Source organism: Oncorhynchus gorbuscha, linkage group LG06, assembly GCF_021184085.1.
Source record: "Oncorhynchus gorbuscha isolate QuinsamMale2020 ecotype Even-year linkage group LG06, OgorEven_v1.0, whole genome shotgun sequence".
Lineage (NCBI taxonomy): Eukaryota > Metazoa > Chordata > Actinopteri > Salmoniformes > Salmonidae > Oncorhynchus > Oncorhynchus gorbuscha.
Window position 1 is genome coordinate 6,539,741 of NC_060178.1, and position 17,500 is coordinate 6,557,240.

Genomic DNA, 17,500 nt, shown 5'->3' on the forward strand with positions numbered 1-17,500 from the left:
GACTCAGGCGACTCAACATCCTGGTGGCCCAGAGGTGGGTGTGTCTGATAATGGCACGGTCCTTAATTCCTTTTCGAGCAAAAGACACAGCAGCCCTGCCACTTGGTTTGCTGTAAAGCTTTAGGTGTGGGGCTGGAGAAATGTAACCACTCTCAAAGTCATAGTTATGGATGCAAGGACTAAATATGTATTCCTCTCTCTCTACTCTCTCTCTCTCTCTCTCTCTCTCTCTCTCTCTCTCTCTCTCTCTCTCTCTCTCTCTCTCTCTCTCTCTCTCTCTCTCTCTCTCTCTCTCTCTCTCTCTCTCTCTCTCTCTCTCCCCTCAATCTCTCTCTCCTCCTGTCTGTCTCCTCTCTACCCTCTACTCCTGTCTGTCTCCTCTCTACCCTCTCTCTCTACCCTTTCTCTCTCCACCCTTTCTCTCTCCTCTCTACCCCTGTCTGTCTCCTCTGCCCTCTCTCTCTCCTCTCTACCCCTGTCTGTCTCCTCTGCCCTCTGTCTCCTCTCTACCCCTGTCTGTCTCCTCTGCCCTCTGTCTCCTCTCTACCCCTGTCTGTCTCCTCTGCCCTCTCTCTCTCCTCTCAACCCCCTGTCTGTCTCCTCTGCCCTCTCTCTCTCCTCCCCGTCTGTCTCCTCTGCCCTCTCTCTCTCTCTCTCTCTCTCTCTCTCTCTCTCTCTCTCCTCTCAACCCCCTGTCTGTCTCCTCTGCCCGCTCTCTCTCTCTCCTCCCAACCCCTGTCTGTCTCCTCTGCCCTCTCTCTCTCTCCTCTCAACCCCCTGTCTGTCTCCTCTGCCCCCTCTCTCTCTCTCCTCCCCTGTCTGTCTCCTCTGCCCTCTCTCTCTCCTCCCTCTGTCTGTCTCTCTCTGCCCTCCCTCTCTCCCCCTGTCTCTCTCCCTCTGCCCTCTCTCTCTCCTCCCCCTCTGCCCTCTGCCCTCTCTCTCTCCTCCCCTGTCCGTCTCCTCTGCCCTCTCTCTCTCCCCCCTGTCCGTCTCCTCTGCCCCTCTCCCTGTCTGTCTCCTCTGCCCTCTCTCTCCTCTCAACCCCCTGTCTGTCTCCTCTGCCCTCTCTCTCTCCTCCCCTGTCCTGTCTCTGCCCTCTCTCTCCTCTCAACCCTCTGTCTGTCTCCTCTCCCTCCTCTCTCTCCTCCCCTGTCTGTTTCCCCTGCCCCTCTCTCTCTCTCCTCCCCCTGTCTGTCTCCTCTGCCCTCTGCCCTCTCTCCTCTCAACCCCCTGTCTGTCTCCCTCTGCCCCTCTCTCTCCTCTGCCCCCTGTCTGTCTCCCTCTGCCCTCTCTCTCTCCTCTCAACCCCCTGTCTGTCTCCTCTGCCCCTCTCTCTCCTCTCAACCCCTGTCTGTCTCCTCTACCCCTCTCTCTCCTCCTCAACCCCCTGTCTGTCTCCTCTGCCCTCTCTCTCTCCTCTCCCCTGTCTGTCTCCTCTGCCCTCTCTCTCTCCTCTCAACCCCCTGTCTGTCTCCTCTGCCCCCTCTCTCTCCTCTCAACCCCCTGTCTGTCTCCTCTACCCCCTCTCTCTCCTCTCAACCCCCTGTCTGTCTCCTCTGCCCCCTCTCTCTCCTCTCAACCCCCTGTCTGTCTCCTCTACCCCTCTCTCTCCTCTCAACCCCTGTCTGTCTCCTCTGCCCTCTCTCTCTCCTCTCAACCCCCTGTCTGTCTCCTCTGCCCTCTCTCTCCTCTCAACCCCTGTCTGTCTCCTCTGCCCTCTCTCTCCTCTCAACCCCCTGTCTGTCTCCTCTACCCCTCTCTCTCCTCTCAACCCCCTGTCTGTCTCCTCTACCCCTCTCTCTCCTCTCAACCCCCTGTCTGTCTCCTCTACCCCTCTCTCTCCTCTCAACCCCTGTCTGTCTCCTCTACCCCTCTCTCTCCTCTCAACCCCCTGTCTGTCTCCTCTACCCCTCTCTCTCCTCTCAACCCCCTGTCTGTCTCCTCTACCCCACTCTCTCCTCTCAACCCCCTGTCTGTCTCCTCTACCCCTCTCTCTCCTCTCAACCCCCTGTCTGTCTCCTCTACCCCTCTCTCTCCTCTCAACCCCCTGTCTGTCTCCTCTGCCCTCTCTCTCTCCTCTCAACCCCCTGTCTGTCTCCTCTGCCCCCTCTCTCTCCTCTCAACCCCCTGTCTGTCTCCTCTACCCCTCTCTCTCCTCTCAACCCCCTGTCTGTCTCCTCTGCCCCTCTCTCTCCTCTCAACCCCCTGTCTGTCTCCTCTGCCCTCTCTCTCCTCTCAACCCCTGTCTGTCTCCTCTGCCCTCTCTCTCCTCTCAACCCCTGTCTGTCTCCTCTGCCCCCTCTCTCTCCTCTCAACCCCTGTCTGTCTCCTCTGCCCTCTCTCTCTCCTCCCCCTTTCTGTCTCCTCTGCCCTCTCTCTCTCTCTCTCCCCCTGTCTGTCTCCTCTGCCCTAACTCTCTCTCCTCTCAACCCCTTGTCTGTCTCCTCTGCCTTCTCTCTCTCCTCTCAACCCCCTGTCTGTCTCCTCTGCCCTAACTCTCTCTCCTCTCAACCCCTTGTCTGTCTCCTCTGCCTTCTCTCTCTCCTCTCCTCCCCCTGTCTGTCTCCTCTGCCCTCTCTCTCCTCTCTACCCCCTCTCTCTCCTCTCAACCCCCTGTATGTCTCCTTTGCCCTCTCTCTCCTCTCTACCCCCTCTCTCTCCCTCTATTTCAGACTGGCTCAGGAGCAGGCAGAGAAGAAGGAGAAGGTGCAGGGTTCTGTCACCACCACGACCGGCGGGGGCAGTGATCTGGAGACCAAGCAGAGGCGCAAGTGAGTCTTTCTCACCATGACGGCAACGATGTTTCAGCGATGTTCCAGCGTTTAGAGTTTACAGAGCCTATTTGTTTTCTAGATGTTTGAACTTTCACCTTTAAACACAGTAGTGTGCCGAGGGTGTGAGGCTGCAGTTGTTATTGAATGTGATTAAATGTAGTTGAAGGTTATGTGCCAGAGTGGTGTAGTGGTCTACTAAGCGGACTCTGGATCATGCACAGCCTCCTGGGACAATGATCTGTGACCTTTTAATTCTGTCAATCCCCCTCTTACCTTTCTCCCCTCTCACCTTTCTCCCCTCTCACCTTTCTCCCCTCCTACCTTTCTCCCCTCTCACCTTTCTCCCCTCTCACCTTTCTCCCCTCTCACCTTTCTCCCCTCTCACCTTTCTCCCCTCCTACCTTTCTCCCCCCTCTCACCTTTCTCCCCCCTCTCACCTTTCTCCCCCCTCTCACCTTTCTCCTTATCTTTGTCCTTGCTTTCTTTCTTACTGTCTATGTTATCTATGTAGCTAAATATTAGTTAAATGTAGGCAACTGTTGTTAAATATAGTTCCATGTAGTTATATCATTTGTGTTTCCTGGTCCAAGTCCTACCTGACCCTGGTGCCTGATGTCTAAATGGTGCCTGATGGCTAAATGGTGCCTGATGGCTAAATGGTGCCTGATGTCTAAATTGTGCCTGATGTCTAAATGGTGCCTGATGTCTAAATGGTGCCTGATGTCTAAATGTTAAATGGTGCCTGTCTAAATGGTGCCTGATGTCTAAATGGTGCCTGGTGGCTAAATGGTGCCTGATGTCTAAATGATAAATGGTGCCTGATGTCTAAATGGTGCCTGATATCTAAATGGTGCCTGATGTCTAAATGGTGCCTGATGTCTAAATGGTGCCTGATGTGGCTAAATGGTGCCTGGTGTCTAAATGGTGCCTGATGTCTAAATGGTGCCTGATGTCTAAATGGTGCCTGATGTCTAAATGGTGCCTGATGTCTAAATGGTGCCTGATGTCTAAATGGTGCCTGGTGTCTAAATGGTGCCTGGTGTCTAAATGGTGCCTGATGTCTAAATGGTGCCTGGTGGCTAAATGGTGCCTGGTGGCTAAATGGTGCCTGATGTCTAAATGGTGCCTGATGTCTAAATGGTGCCTGATGTCTAAATGGTGCCTGATGTCTAAATGGTGCCTGTGTCTAAATGGTGCCTGGTGTCTAAATGGTGCCTGATGTCTAAATGGTGCCTGATGTCTAAATGGTGCCTGATGTCTAAATGGTGCCTGGTGTCTAAATGGTGCCTGATGTCTAAATGGTGCCTGATGTCTAAATGGTGCCTGGTGGCTAAATGGTGCCTGATGTCTAAATGGTGCCTGGTGGCTAAATGGTGCCTGATGTCTAAATGGTGCCTGATGTCTAAATGGTGCCGGATGTCTAACTGGTGCCTGATGTCTAAATGGTGCCGGATGTCTAAATGGTGCCGGATGTCTAAATGGCGCCGGATGTCTAAATGGCGCCGGATGTCTAAATGGCGCCGGATGTCTAAATGGCGCCTGATGTCTAAATGGCGCCTGGTGTCTAAATGGCGCCTGATGCCTAAATGGTGCCTGGTGGCTAAATATGGTGCCTGGTGGCTAAATGGTGCCTGGTGGCTAAATGGTGCCTGATGGCTAAATGGTGCCTGAAGTCTAAATCATTTTATGATAATGTTATGGATAATAAATAATGTTTTGTGTTTCCCTGATCCAGGTCCTACTTGACCCCGGTACGTGATGAGGAGGCTGAGGCTCAGAGGAAGGCTCGCTCCAGACACGCCAGACAGTCACGGCGATCCACTCAGGTCAGATATATCCAGACAGGAGATGCACAGCATGTCCCCCCTCTTTGCCTTCTCTCCTTTATCTGATCCGAGGAACCAATGAGCTTCCATATTGTTTTCACCTGATAAGTCTTCTCCAATTAGTGAAGGAGAGAAGAGATTTCAAAGCAAATGAGATGGGAACGATCCAGTAGATTGATAGACAGGCTTTGTGATTTGTCTGTCTGACAAGGACATGACTAAAACCTCGGGTCTGTTGTCCAATCAGGGGGTGACGCTCACAGACCTGAAGGAGGCTGAGAAGACAATGAAGACCGCACAGACGGACGAAGGGAGAGACAAGACAATGAAGACCGCACAGACGGACGAAGGGAGAGACAAGACAATGAAGACCGCACAGACGGACAAAGAGAGAGACAAGACAAGGAAAGAGGAGGAGGAGGAGAAGGAAGAGGCCAATAAGAAGAAAGCAGAAGAGGGGGTGAGAGCAGTATTTAACCCCTACACACTACACCCTACACCCCAGAGCAGCTCTATTTAACCCCTACACCCTACACCCTAGAGCAGCTCTATTTAACCCCGACACCCTACAACCTAGAGCAGCTCTAAATCAAATCAAATTAAATCAAATTTATTTATATAGCCCTTCGTACATCAGCTGATATCTCAAAGTGCTGTACGGAAACCCAGCCTAAAACCCCAAACAGCAAACAATGCAGGTGTAAAAGCACGGTGGCTAGGAAAAACTCCCTAGAAAGGCCAAAACCTAGGAAGAAACCTAGAGAGGAACCAGGCTATGTGGGGTGGCCAGTCCTCTTCTGGCTGTGCCGGGTAGAGATTATAACAGAACATGACCAAGATGTTCAAATGTTTATAAATGACCAGCATGGTCGAATAATAATAAGGCAGAACAGTTGAAACTGGAGCAGCAGCACAGTCAGGTGGACTGGGGACAGCAAGGAGTCATCAAGTCAGGTAGTCCTGGGGCATGGTCCTAGGGCTCAGGTCCTCCGAGAGAGAGAAAGAAAGAGAGAATTAGAGAGAGCATATGTGGGGTGGCCAGTCCTCTTCTGGCTGTGCCGGGTGGAGATTATAACAGAACGTGGCCAAGATGTTCAAATGTTCATAAATGACCAGCATGGTTGAATAATAGTAAGGCAGAACAGTTGAAACTGGAGCAGCAGCATGGCCAGGTGGACTGGGGACAGCAAGGAGTCATCATGTCAGGTATTCCTGGGTCATGGTCCTAGGGCTCAGGCCAGTTGAAACTGGAGCAGCAGCATGGCCAGGTAGACTGGGGACAGCAAGGAGTCATCATGTCAGGTAGTCCTGGGGCTCAGGTCCTCCGAGAGAGAGGAGAGAATTAGAGAACGCACACTTAGATTCACACAGGACACCGAATAGGACAGGAGAAGTAATCTAGATATAACAAACTGACCCCAGCCCCCCGACACATAAACTACTGCAGCATAAATACTGGAGGCTGAGACAGGAGGGGTCAGGAGACACTGTGGCCCCATCCGAGGACACCCCCGGACAGGGCCAAATAGGAAGGATATAACCCCACCCACTTTGCCAAAGCACAGCCCCCACACCACTAGAGGGATATCTTCAACCACCAACTTACCATCCTGAGACAAGGCCGAGTATAGCCCACAAAGATCTCCGCCACGGCACAACCCAAGGGGGGGGCGCCAACCCAGACAGGCCGACCACAACAGTGAATCAATCAACCCACTCAGGTGACGCACCCCCCCCAGGGACGGCATGAGAGAGCCCCAGTAAGCCAGTGACTCAGCCCCCGTAACAGGGTTAGAGGCAGAGAATCCCAGTGGAAAGAGGCAAACCGGCCAGGCAGAGACAGCAAGGGCGGTTCGTTGCTCCAGAGCCTTTCCGTTCACCTTCCCACTCCTGGGCCAGACTACACTCAATCATATGACCCACTGAAGAGATGAGTCTTCAGTAAAGACTTAAAGGTTGAGACCGAGTTTGCGTCTCTGACATGGGTAGGCAGACCGTTCCATAAAAATGGAGCTCTATAGGAGAAAGCCCTGCCTCCAGCTGTTTGCTTAGAAATTCTAGGGACAATTAGGAGGCCTGCGTCTTGTGATCGTAGCGTACGTGTAGGTATGTACGGCAGGACCAAATCAGAAAGATGGGTAGGAGCAAGCCCATGTAATGCTTTGTAGGTTAGCAGTAAAACCTTGAAATCAGCCCTTGCTTTGACAGGAAGCCAGTGTAGAGAGGCTAGCACTGGAGTAATATGATCAAATTTTTTGGTTCTAGTCAGGATTCTAGCAGCCATATTTAGCACTAACTGAAGTTTATTTAGTGCTTTATCCGGGTAGCCGGAAAATAGAGCATTGCAGTAGTCTAACCTAGAAGTGACAAAAGCATGGATTAATTTTTCTGCATCATTTTTGGACAGAAAGTTTCTGATTTTAACCCCTACACCCTAGAGCAGCTCTATTTAACCCCTACACCCTACACCCTAGAGCAGCTCTATTTAACCCCTACACCCTAGAGCAGCAGTATTTAACCCCTACACCGTAGAGGAGCTGTATTTAACCCCTACACCCTACACACTAGAGCAGCTGTATTTAACCCCTACACCCTACACCCTAGAGCAGCTGTATTTAACCCCTACACACTACACCCTAGAGGAGCTGTATTTAACCCCTACACCCTACACCCTAGAGCAGCTGTATTTAACCCCTACACACTACACCCTAGAGCAGCTGTATTTTACCCCTACACACTACACCAGCTGTATTTAACCCCTACACCCTACACACTACACCCTACACCCTAGAGCAGCTGTATTTAACCCCTACACACTACACCCTAGAGGAGCTGTATTTAACCCCTACACACTACACCCTAGAGGAGCTGTATTTAACCCCTACACACTACACCCTAGAGGAGCTGTATTTAACCCCTACACACTACACCCTAGAGGAGCTGTATTTAACCCCTACACACTACACCCTAGAGCAGCTGTATTTTACCCCTACACCCTACACCAGCTGTATTTAACCCCTACACCCTACACCAGCTGTATTTAACCCCTACACCCTACACACTACACCCTACACCAGCTGTATTTAACCCCTACACACTACACCAGCTGTATTTAACCCCTACACACTACACCAGCTGTATTTAACCCCTACACCCTACACCAGCTGTATTTAACCCCTACACACTACACCCTAGAGCAGCTGTATTTAACCCCTACACACTACACCCTAGAGCAGCTGTATTTTACCCCTACACACTACACCAGCTGTATTTAACCCCTACACCCTACACCAGCTGTATTTAACCCCTACACCCTACACCAGCTGTATTTAACCCCTACACCCTACACACTACACCCTACACCAGCTGTATTTAACCCCTACACACTACACCAGCTGTATTTAACCCCTACACCCTACACCAGCTGTATTTAACCCCTACACCCTACACACTACACCCTACACCAGCTGTATTTAACCCCTACACACTACACCCTAGAGGAGCTGTATTTAACCCCTACACACTACACCCTAGAGCAGCTGTATTTAACCCCTACACACTACACCCTAGAGCAGCTGTATTTTACCCCTACACACTACACCAGCTGTATTTAACCCCTACACACTACACCCTACACCAGCTGTATTTAACCCCTACACCCTACACCAGCTGTATTTAACCCCTACACCCTACACACTACACCCTACACCAGCTGTATTTAACCCCTACACACTACACCAGCTGTATTTAACCCCTACACACTACACCAGCTGTATTTAACCCCTACACACTACACCAGCTGTATTTAACCCCTACACACTACACACTAGAGCAGCTGTATTTAACCCCTACACACTACACACTAGAGCAGCTGTATTTAACCCTTACACACTACACCAGCTGTATTTAACCCCTACACACTACACACTAGAGCAGCTGTATTTAACCCCTACACACTACACACTAGAGCAGCTGTATTTAACCCCTACACACTACACCAGCTGTATTTAACCCCTACACACTACACCCTAGAGCAGCTGTATTTAACCCCTACACCCTACACACTACACCCTAGAGCAGCTGTATTTAACCCCCACACACTACACCAGCTGTATTTAACCCCTACACACTACACACTAGAGCAGCTGTATTTAACCCCTACACACTACACCCTAGAGGAGCTGTATTTAACCCCTACACACTACACCCTAGAGCAGCTGTATTTAACCCCTACACACTACACCCTAGAACAACTGTATTTAACCCCTACACACTACACCAGCTGTATTTAACCCCTACACACTACACCCTAGAGCAGCTGTATTTAACCCCTACACACTACACCCTAGAACAGCTGTATTTAACCCCTACACCCTACACACTACACACTAGAGCAGCTGTATTTAACCCCTACACACTACACCCTAGAACAGCTGTATTTAACCCCTACACCCTACACACTACACCCTAGAGGAGCTGTATTTAACCCCTACACCCTACACCCTAGAGGAGCTGTATTTAACCCCTACACACTACACCCTAGAGCAGCTGTATTTAACCCCTACACCCTACATCAGCTGTATTTAACCCCTACACACTACACCAGCTGTATTTAACCCCTACACACTACACCAGCTGTATTTAACCCCTACACCCTAGAGCAGCTGTATTTAACCCCTACACACTACACCCTAGAGCAGCTGTATTTAACCCCTACACACTACACCAGCTGTATTTAACCCCTACACACTACACCAGCTGTATTTAACCCCTACACACTACACCAGCTGTATTTAACCCCTACACCCTAGAGCAGCTGTATTTAACCCCTACACACTACACCCTAGAGCAGCTGTATTTAACCCCTACACACTACACACTAGAGCAGCTGTATTTAACCCCTACACACTACACCAGCTGTATTTAACCCCTACACACTACACACTAGAGCAGCTGTATTTAACCCCTACACACTACACACTAGAGCAGCTGTATTTAACCCCTACACACTACACCAGCTGTATTTAACCCCTACACACTACACCCTAGAGCAGCTGTATTTAACCCCTACACACTACACCCTAGAGGAGCTGTATTTAACCCCTACACACTACACCCTAGAGGAGCTGTATTTAACCCCTACACCCTACACCCTAGAGGAGCTGTATTTAACCCCTACACACTACACCCTAGAGCAGCTGTATTTAACCCCTACACCCTACACCAGCTGTATTTAACCCCTACACACTACACCCTAGAGGAGCTGTATTTAACCCCTACACACTACACCCTAGAGGAGCTGTATTTAACCCCTACACACTACACCCTAGAGCAGCTGTATTTAACCCCTACACACTACACCAGCTGTATTTAACCCCTACACACTACACCAGCTGTATTTAACCCCTACACCCTAGAGCAGCTGTATTTAACCCCTACACACTACACCCTAGAGCAGCTGTATTTAACCCCTACACACTACACCAGCTGTATTTAACCCCTACACACTACACCAGCTGTATTTAACCCCTACACACTACACCAGCTGTATTTAACCCCTACACCCTAGAGCAGCTGTATTTAACCCCTACACACTACACCCTAGAGCAGCTGTATTTAACCCCTACACACTACACACTAGAGCAGCTGTATTTAACCCCTACACACTACACCAGCTGTATTTAACCCCTACACACTACACCCTAGAGCAGCTGTATTTAACCCCTACACACTACACCCTAGAGGAGCTGTATTTAACCCCTACACACTACACCCTAGAGGAGCTGTATTTAACCCCTACACCCTACACCCTAGAGGAGCTGTATTTAACCCCTACACACTACACCCTAGAGCAGCTGTATTTAACCCCTACACCCTACACCAGCTGTATTTAACCCCTACACACTACACCCTAGAGGAGCTGTATTTAACCCCTACACACTACACCCTAGAGGAGCTGTATTTAACCCCTACACCCTACACCCTAGAGGAGCTGTATTTAACCCCTACACACTACACCCTAGAGCAGCTGTATTTAACCCCTACACCCTACACCAGCTGTATTTAACCCCTACACACTACACCCTAGAGGAGCTGTATTTAACCCCTACACACTACACCCTAGAGGAGCTGTATTTAACCCCTACACACTACACCCTAGAGGAGCTGTATTTAACCCCTACACCCTAGAGCAGCTGTATTTAACCCCTACACACTACACCAGCTGTATTTAACCCCTACACCCTACACCCTAGAGCAGCTGTATTTAACCCCTACACACTACACCCTACACCCTAGAGCAGCTGTATTTAACCCCTACACCCTACACCCTAGAGCAGCTGTATTTAACCCCTACACACTACACCCTAGAGCAGCTGTATTTAACCCCTACACACTACACCCTAGAGCAGCTGTATTTAACCCCTACACACTACACCCTAGAGCAGCTGTATTTAACCCCTACACACTACACACTAGAGCAGCTGTATTTAACCCCTACACCCTACACACTAGAGCAGCTGTATTTAACCCCTACACACTACACCCTAGAGCAGCTGTATTTAACCCCTACACACTACACCCTAGAGCAGCTGTATTTAACCCCTACACCCTACACCCTAGAGCAGCTGTATTTAACCCCTACACCCTACACACTACACACTAGAGCAGCTGTATTTAACCCCTACACACTACACCCTAGAGCAGCTGTATTTAACCCCTACACCCTAGATCAACGGTATTACATCAGAGGATTGGTATAAGCAATATAGCTACACTTCTTATAAGGGGGTGTACAGCATCCAGGGACATCAGTATGTACGCTGGATAACGTATTTCCTAAAGATGATAACTGTCTTCAGGAAGTAAGCTGGAGGTCCCGTATCGCCAGCCTGCAGAAGTCTGACCTGTTGGGGCTGACTCAACCGGCTGGTACCATTCGTCCCCAGACCTCCGGCCAGGAGAGGAGTGCAGAAGGGGAGAGTGAGAGTGACCGTATCGCCAGGGAGAGACGGAGAGCCCGAGCCAGGAGGAGAGCTCAGAGAGCTGGAGATGTGAGTGCATTTGTAACCTGTCGTAGTCATGCTTATAACCCTATAAAACCCTTGCTCATAAATGCATTATAGCCTGTCGTAGTCATGCTTATAACCCTATCAAACCCTTGCTCATAAATGCATTATAGCCTGTCATAGTCATGCATTATAACCTGTCAAAAGCACTGCTAAGAAGGATGACATTGACATCACATAATGAGCGCTGTAGATGTGAGTGCATGAGCTAGTCCTGGTTATAACCTTTCATAAGGACGGCGTAGACATTATAACATATACTGTTTGTAACCTGTCACAAGGATGACATTGACATCCATAATGAGTGCACGGTGAGCTAGTCCTGGTTATAACCTTTCATAAGGATGACATTGACATCCATAATGAGTGCACGGTGGGCTAGTCCTGGTTATAACCTTTCATAAGGATGACATTGACATCCATAATGAGTGCACGGTGGGCTAGTCCTGGTTATAAGGTTACCAGGTTTTATCCTGTTAATAGCCTGACGTAATGAGGACATTGCCATCCATAATGTATTGACCTAGTGATCTCTGTGGTCCTGTAGAGTGATGACAACGAGCCCAGTGGAGAGGAGGGGTTGGGAGGCAGTGGGCAGGATCCACAGACAGACAGGCACTCCAGCACCAGGTATGGATCTGACCTTTAGCCTTTGACGTGTTCAGTCTGGCTCCTGATTATCTCACAGTAGTGAGTATTATCTCTGACCCCTGAGGAGTCATTATAATATCTCTGACCTCTGAGGGGTCATTATAATATCTCTGACCTCTGAGGAGTCATTATAATATCTCTGAACTCTGAGGAGTCATTATAATATATCTGAACTCTGAGGAGTCATTATAATATCTCTGAACTCTGAGGAGTCATTATAATATCTCTGACCTCTGAGGAGTCATTATAATATCTCTGACCTCTGAGGAGTCATTATAATATCTCTGACCTCTGAGGAGTCATTATAATATCTCTGACCTCTGAGGAGTCATTATAATATCTCTGACCTCTGAGGAGTCATTATAATATCTCTGACCTCTGAGGAGTCATTATAATATCTCTGACCTCTGAGGAGTCATGATATCTCTGCTCCCTGCTCTCTTCAGGTCCGACGTGTCATGTAACGACTGTATCGACAGAGGAGGCGGCTCTGAAACTAAGGATTACAAGAAGGTAAAGATAGTTTGAATGATTTGAAAAGAGGCTAGTCAATATTAGAGGGTCTAGTAGAGTTTCAGCACTCTCTTACAGGCGATCATTCGTTTAACTAACCCTCCCTCTCTCTCTATACAATTCAATAAATGCTTTCTCTCATCTGGTGTAAAAACATGCACGACTAACCAGGCCTGCGTTTCTTTGGATAAAAGCATCTGCTAAATGGTATACATTTGAAGTCAGAAGTTTACATACATACACTTAAGTTAAGAGTCATTAAAAACTCGTTTTTCAACCCCTCCACAAATTTCTTGTTAACAAACTATAGTTTTGGCAAGTCGGTTAGGACATCTACTTTGTGCAAGACACAAGTCATTTTTCCAACGATTGTTTACAGACAGATTATTTCACTTATAATTCACTGTATCACATTTCCAGTGGGTCAGAAATTTACATACACAAAGTTGACTGTGCCTTTAAACAGCTTGGACAATTCCAGAAAATTATGTCATGGCTTTAGAAGCTTTTGATAGGCTAATTGACATAATTTGAGTCAAGTGGAGGTGTACCTGTGGATGTATTTCAAGGTCTGCCGTCAAACTCAGTGCTTCTTTGCTTGGCATCATGGGAAAATCAAAAGACATCAGCCAAGACCTCAGAACAAAAAAAATTGGAGATCTCCACAAGTCTGGTTCATCCTTGGGAGCAATTTCCAAATGCCTGAAGGTACCACATTCATCTGGACAAACAATAGTACACAAGTATAAACACCATGGGACCACGCAGTCGTCGTACCGCTCAGGAAGGAGATGCGTTCTGTCTCCTAGAGATGAAAGTACTTTGGTGTGAAAAGTGCAAATCAATCACAGAACAACAGCAAAAGACCTTGTGAAGATGCTGGAGGAAACAGGTGCAAAAGTATCTATATCCACAGTAAAACGAGTTCTATATCGACATAACCTGAAAGGCCACTCAGCAAGGAAGAAGCCACTGCTCCAAAACCACCATTAAAAAGCCAGACTACGGTTTGCAACTGCACATGCGGACAAAGATGGTACTTTTTGGAGAAATGTCCTCTGGTCTGATGAAACAAAAATAGAACTGCTTGGCCATAATGACCATCGTTATTTTTGGAAGAAAAAGTGGGAGGCTTGCAAACCAAAGAACACCATCCCAAGCGTGAAGCACGGGGGTGGCAGCATCATGTTGTGGGGGTGGCAGCATCATGTTGTGGGGATGCTTTGCTGCAGGAGGGACTGGTGCACTTCACAAAATAGATGGCATCATGAGGAAAGACAATTATGTGGATATAATGAAACCACATCTCAAGACATCAGTCAGGAAGTTAAAGCTTGATCACAAATGGGTCTTCCAAATGAACAATGACCCCAAGCATACTTCCGAAGTTGTGGCAAAATGGCTTAAGGACAACAAAGTCAAGGTATTGGAGTGGCCATCACAAAGCCCTGACCTCAATCCTATAGAAAATTTGTTGGCAGAACTGAAAAGGTGTGTGCGAGCAAGGAGACCGACAAACCCGACTCAGTTACACCAGCTCTGTCAGGAGGAATGGGACAAAATTCACCCAACATATTGTGGGAAGCTTGTGGAAGGCTACCTGAAACGTTTGACCCAAGTTAAACAATTTAAAGGCAATTCTACCAAATACTAATTGAGTGTATGTAAACTTCTGACCCACTGAAAAGAAAATAAATAAAAGCTGGAATAAATCATTATCTTTACTATTATCTTAACTGACTTTAAACAGGGAATTTGTACTAGGATTAAATGTCAGGAATTGTGAAAAACTGAGTTTAAATGTATTTGGCTAAGATGATGTAAACTTCCGACTTCAACTGTATATACTGAAAATAATAAAACGCAACATGCAACAATGTTAACGGTTTTACTGAGATACAGTTCATATAAGGAAATCAGTCGATTGAAATCAATTCATTAGGCCTTAGTCTATATATGATCTAAAAGGACGTTGGTTTATGGAAATGAAAATGCCATTCAACAGATTACATTGGAGACGGCTTATGGTAGAGAAATTAACATTAAATTCTCTGGCAACAGCTCTGGTGGACATTCCTGCAGTCTAGATGCCAATTACACACACCCTCAACTTTAGACATCTGTGGCATTGTGTTGTGTGACAAAACTGAACATGTTAAGAGTGGCCTTTTATTCTCCCCCAGCACAAGGTGCACCTGTGTAATGATCATGCTGTTTTAATCAGCTTATTGATATACCACACCTGTCAGGTGGATGGATTATCTTGGAAAAGGAGAAATGCTCAGTAACAGGGATGTAAACTTATTTTGTGTACAACATTGGAGAGAAATAAGATTTTTATTTCAGCTCATGAAACATGGGACCAACACTTTACATGTTGAGTCTATATTTCTGTTAAGTTTATATATTTGTGTATGTAATATATATATATATTTGTGTATTTATGTTTTTGTTAAGTTTATATATGTGTGTGTGTGTATATATATATATATATATATATATATATAACAGTGCCTTGCAAAAGTATTCGGCCCCCTTGAACTTTGCGACCTTTTGCCACATTTCAGGCTTCAAACATAAAGATTTAAAACTGTATTTTTTTGTGAAGAATCAACACCAAGTGGGACACAATCATGAAGTGGAACCACATTTATTGGATATTTCAAACTTTTTTAACAAATCAAAAACTGAAAAATTGGGCATGCAAAATTATTCAGCCCCTTTACTTTCAGTGCAGCAAACTCTCTCCAGAAGTTCAGTGAGGATCTCTGAATGATCCAATGTTGACCTAAATGACTAATGATAAATACAATCCACCTGTGTGTAATCAAGTCTCCGTATAAATGCACCTGCACTGTGATAGTCTCAGAGGTCTGTTAAAAGCGCAGAGAGCATCATAAAGAACAAGGAACACACCAGGCAGGTCCGAGATACTGTTGTGAAGAAGTTTAAAGCCGGATTTGGATACAAAAATATTTCCCAAGCTTTAAACATCCCAAGGAGCACTGTGCAAGCGATAATATTGAAATGGAAGAAGTATCAGACCACTGCAAATCTACCAAGACCTGGCTGTCCCTCTAAACTTTCAGCTCATACAAGGAGAAGACTGATCAGAGATGCAGCCAAGAGGCCCATGATCACTCTGGATGAACTGCAGAGATCTACAGCTGAGGTGGGAGACTCTGTCCATAGGACAACAATCAGTCGTATATTGCACAAATCTGGCCTTTATGGAAGAGTGGCAAGAAGAAAGCCATTTCTTAAAGATATCCATAAAAAGTGTCGTTTAAAGTTTGCCACAAGCCACCTGGGAGACACACCAAACATGTGGAAGAAGGTGCTCTGGTCAGATGAAACCAAAATTGAACTTTTTGGCAACAATGCAAAACGTTATGTTTGGCATAAAAGCAACACAGCCCCATCACCCTGAACACACCATCCCCACTGTCAAACATGGTGGTGGTAGCATCATGGTTTGGGCCTGCTTTTCTTCAGCAGGGACAGGGAATATGGTTAAATGTACCTCTATCTAGATATGTATTTCTAGAACTACAACCCTAAACCTAAATGCTTGTTCTAAGGCAACTTATTACAATTCTCTTTCTCACAAACATGAGCAAGCTCACAAATGCATTTCATACACGATGGATGGAGCCAAATACAGGACCATTCTGGAAGAAAACCTGATGGAGTCTGCAAAAGACCTGAGACTGGGATGGCGATTTGTCTTCCAACAAGACAATGATCCAAAACATAAAGCAAAATCTACAATGGAATGGTTCAAAAATAAACATATCCAGGTGTTAGAATGGCCAAGTCAAAGTCCAGACCTGAATCCAATAGAGAATCTGTGGAAAGAACTGAAAACTGCTGTTCACAAATGCTCTCCATCCAACCTCGCTGAGCTCGAGCGGTTTTGCAAGGAGGAATGGGAAAAAATGTCAGTCTCTCGATGTGCAAAACTGATAGAGACATACCCCAAGCGACTTACAGCTGTAATCGCAGCAAAAGGTGGCGCTACAAAGTATTAACTTAAGGGGGCTGAATAATTTTGCACGCCCAATTTTTCAGTTTTTGATTTGTTAAAAAAGTTTGAAATATCCAATAAATGTCGTTCCACTTCATGATTGTGTCCTACTTGTTGTTGATTCTTCACAAAAAAATACAGTTTTATATCTTTATGTTTGAAGCCTGAAATGTGGCAAAAGGTCGCAAAGTTCAAGGGGGCCGAATACTTTCGCAAGGCACTGTATATATAGTGAAATTGTTCCAATTAAGTTCAATAATAATGTCTTTCTGTCCCAGCTGTTTGAGGTGGTGTCCAGGGAGAATGGTCAGCTCCAGTCTCAGCTGCAGGACACCCAGAGGACCATCTCTCAGACGAGACTGGACCTGGACAAGGTTACCCAGGTCACACACACTAATCTCTCATGGACAGACTAGTAAACAGATACAGTACCGTTTGTCTCCCTCCTCCTGCTGTCACAGTGCAGGAGGAGGGAGATAAACGGTACCATAGTTCTGTCACGGTGCAGGAGGAGGGAGATAAATGGTACCGTAGTTCTGTCACGGTGCAGGAGGAGGAGGAGGGAGATAAATGGTACCGTAGTTCTGTCACGGTGCAGGAGGAGGAGGAGGGAGATAAATGGTACCGTAGTTCTGTCACGGT

General features: G+C 47.1%; 1 protein-coding gene across 6 annotated transcripts in view; it reads left to right on the forward strand.

Annotated features, from left to right (window-relative positions):
- The window catches only part of zmp:0000001167 (protein phosphatase 1 regulatory subunit 12A), a 76,686-nt gene that overhangs the window by 51,438 nt on the left and 7,748 nt on the right, over positions 1 to 17,500 (forward strand). For 3 of the 6 annotated variants that reach the window (XM_046352193.1, XM_046352191.1, XM_046352197.1), the window contains 8 exons: positions 1 to 34; positions 2,673 to 2,771; positions 4,510 to 4,600; positions 4,848 to 5,060; positions 11,461 to 11,652; positions 12,215 to 12,297; positions 12,765 to 12,831; positions 17,137 to 17,241. The exon at positions 1 to 34 is cut by the window's left edge and continues 59 nt beyond it. In XM_046352193.1, coding sequence (XP_046208149.1) covers positions 1 to 34; positions 2,673 to 2,771; positions 4,510 to 4,600; positions 4,848 to 5,060; positions 11,461 to 11,652; positions 12,215 to 12,297; positions 12,765 to 12,831; positions 17,137 to 17,241 — 884 coding nt within the window. The remainder of the gene's footprint in view (positions 35 to 2,672; positions 2,772 to 4,509; positions 4,601 to 4,847; positions 5,061 to 11,460; positions 11,653 to 12,214; positions 12,298 to 12,764; positions 12,832 to 17,136; positions 17,242 to 17,500) is intronic. The other 3 variants (XM_046352192.1, XM_046352194.1, XM_046352198.1) reach the window with 2 other exon arrangements.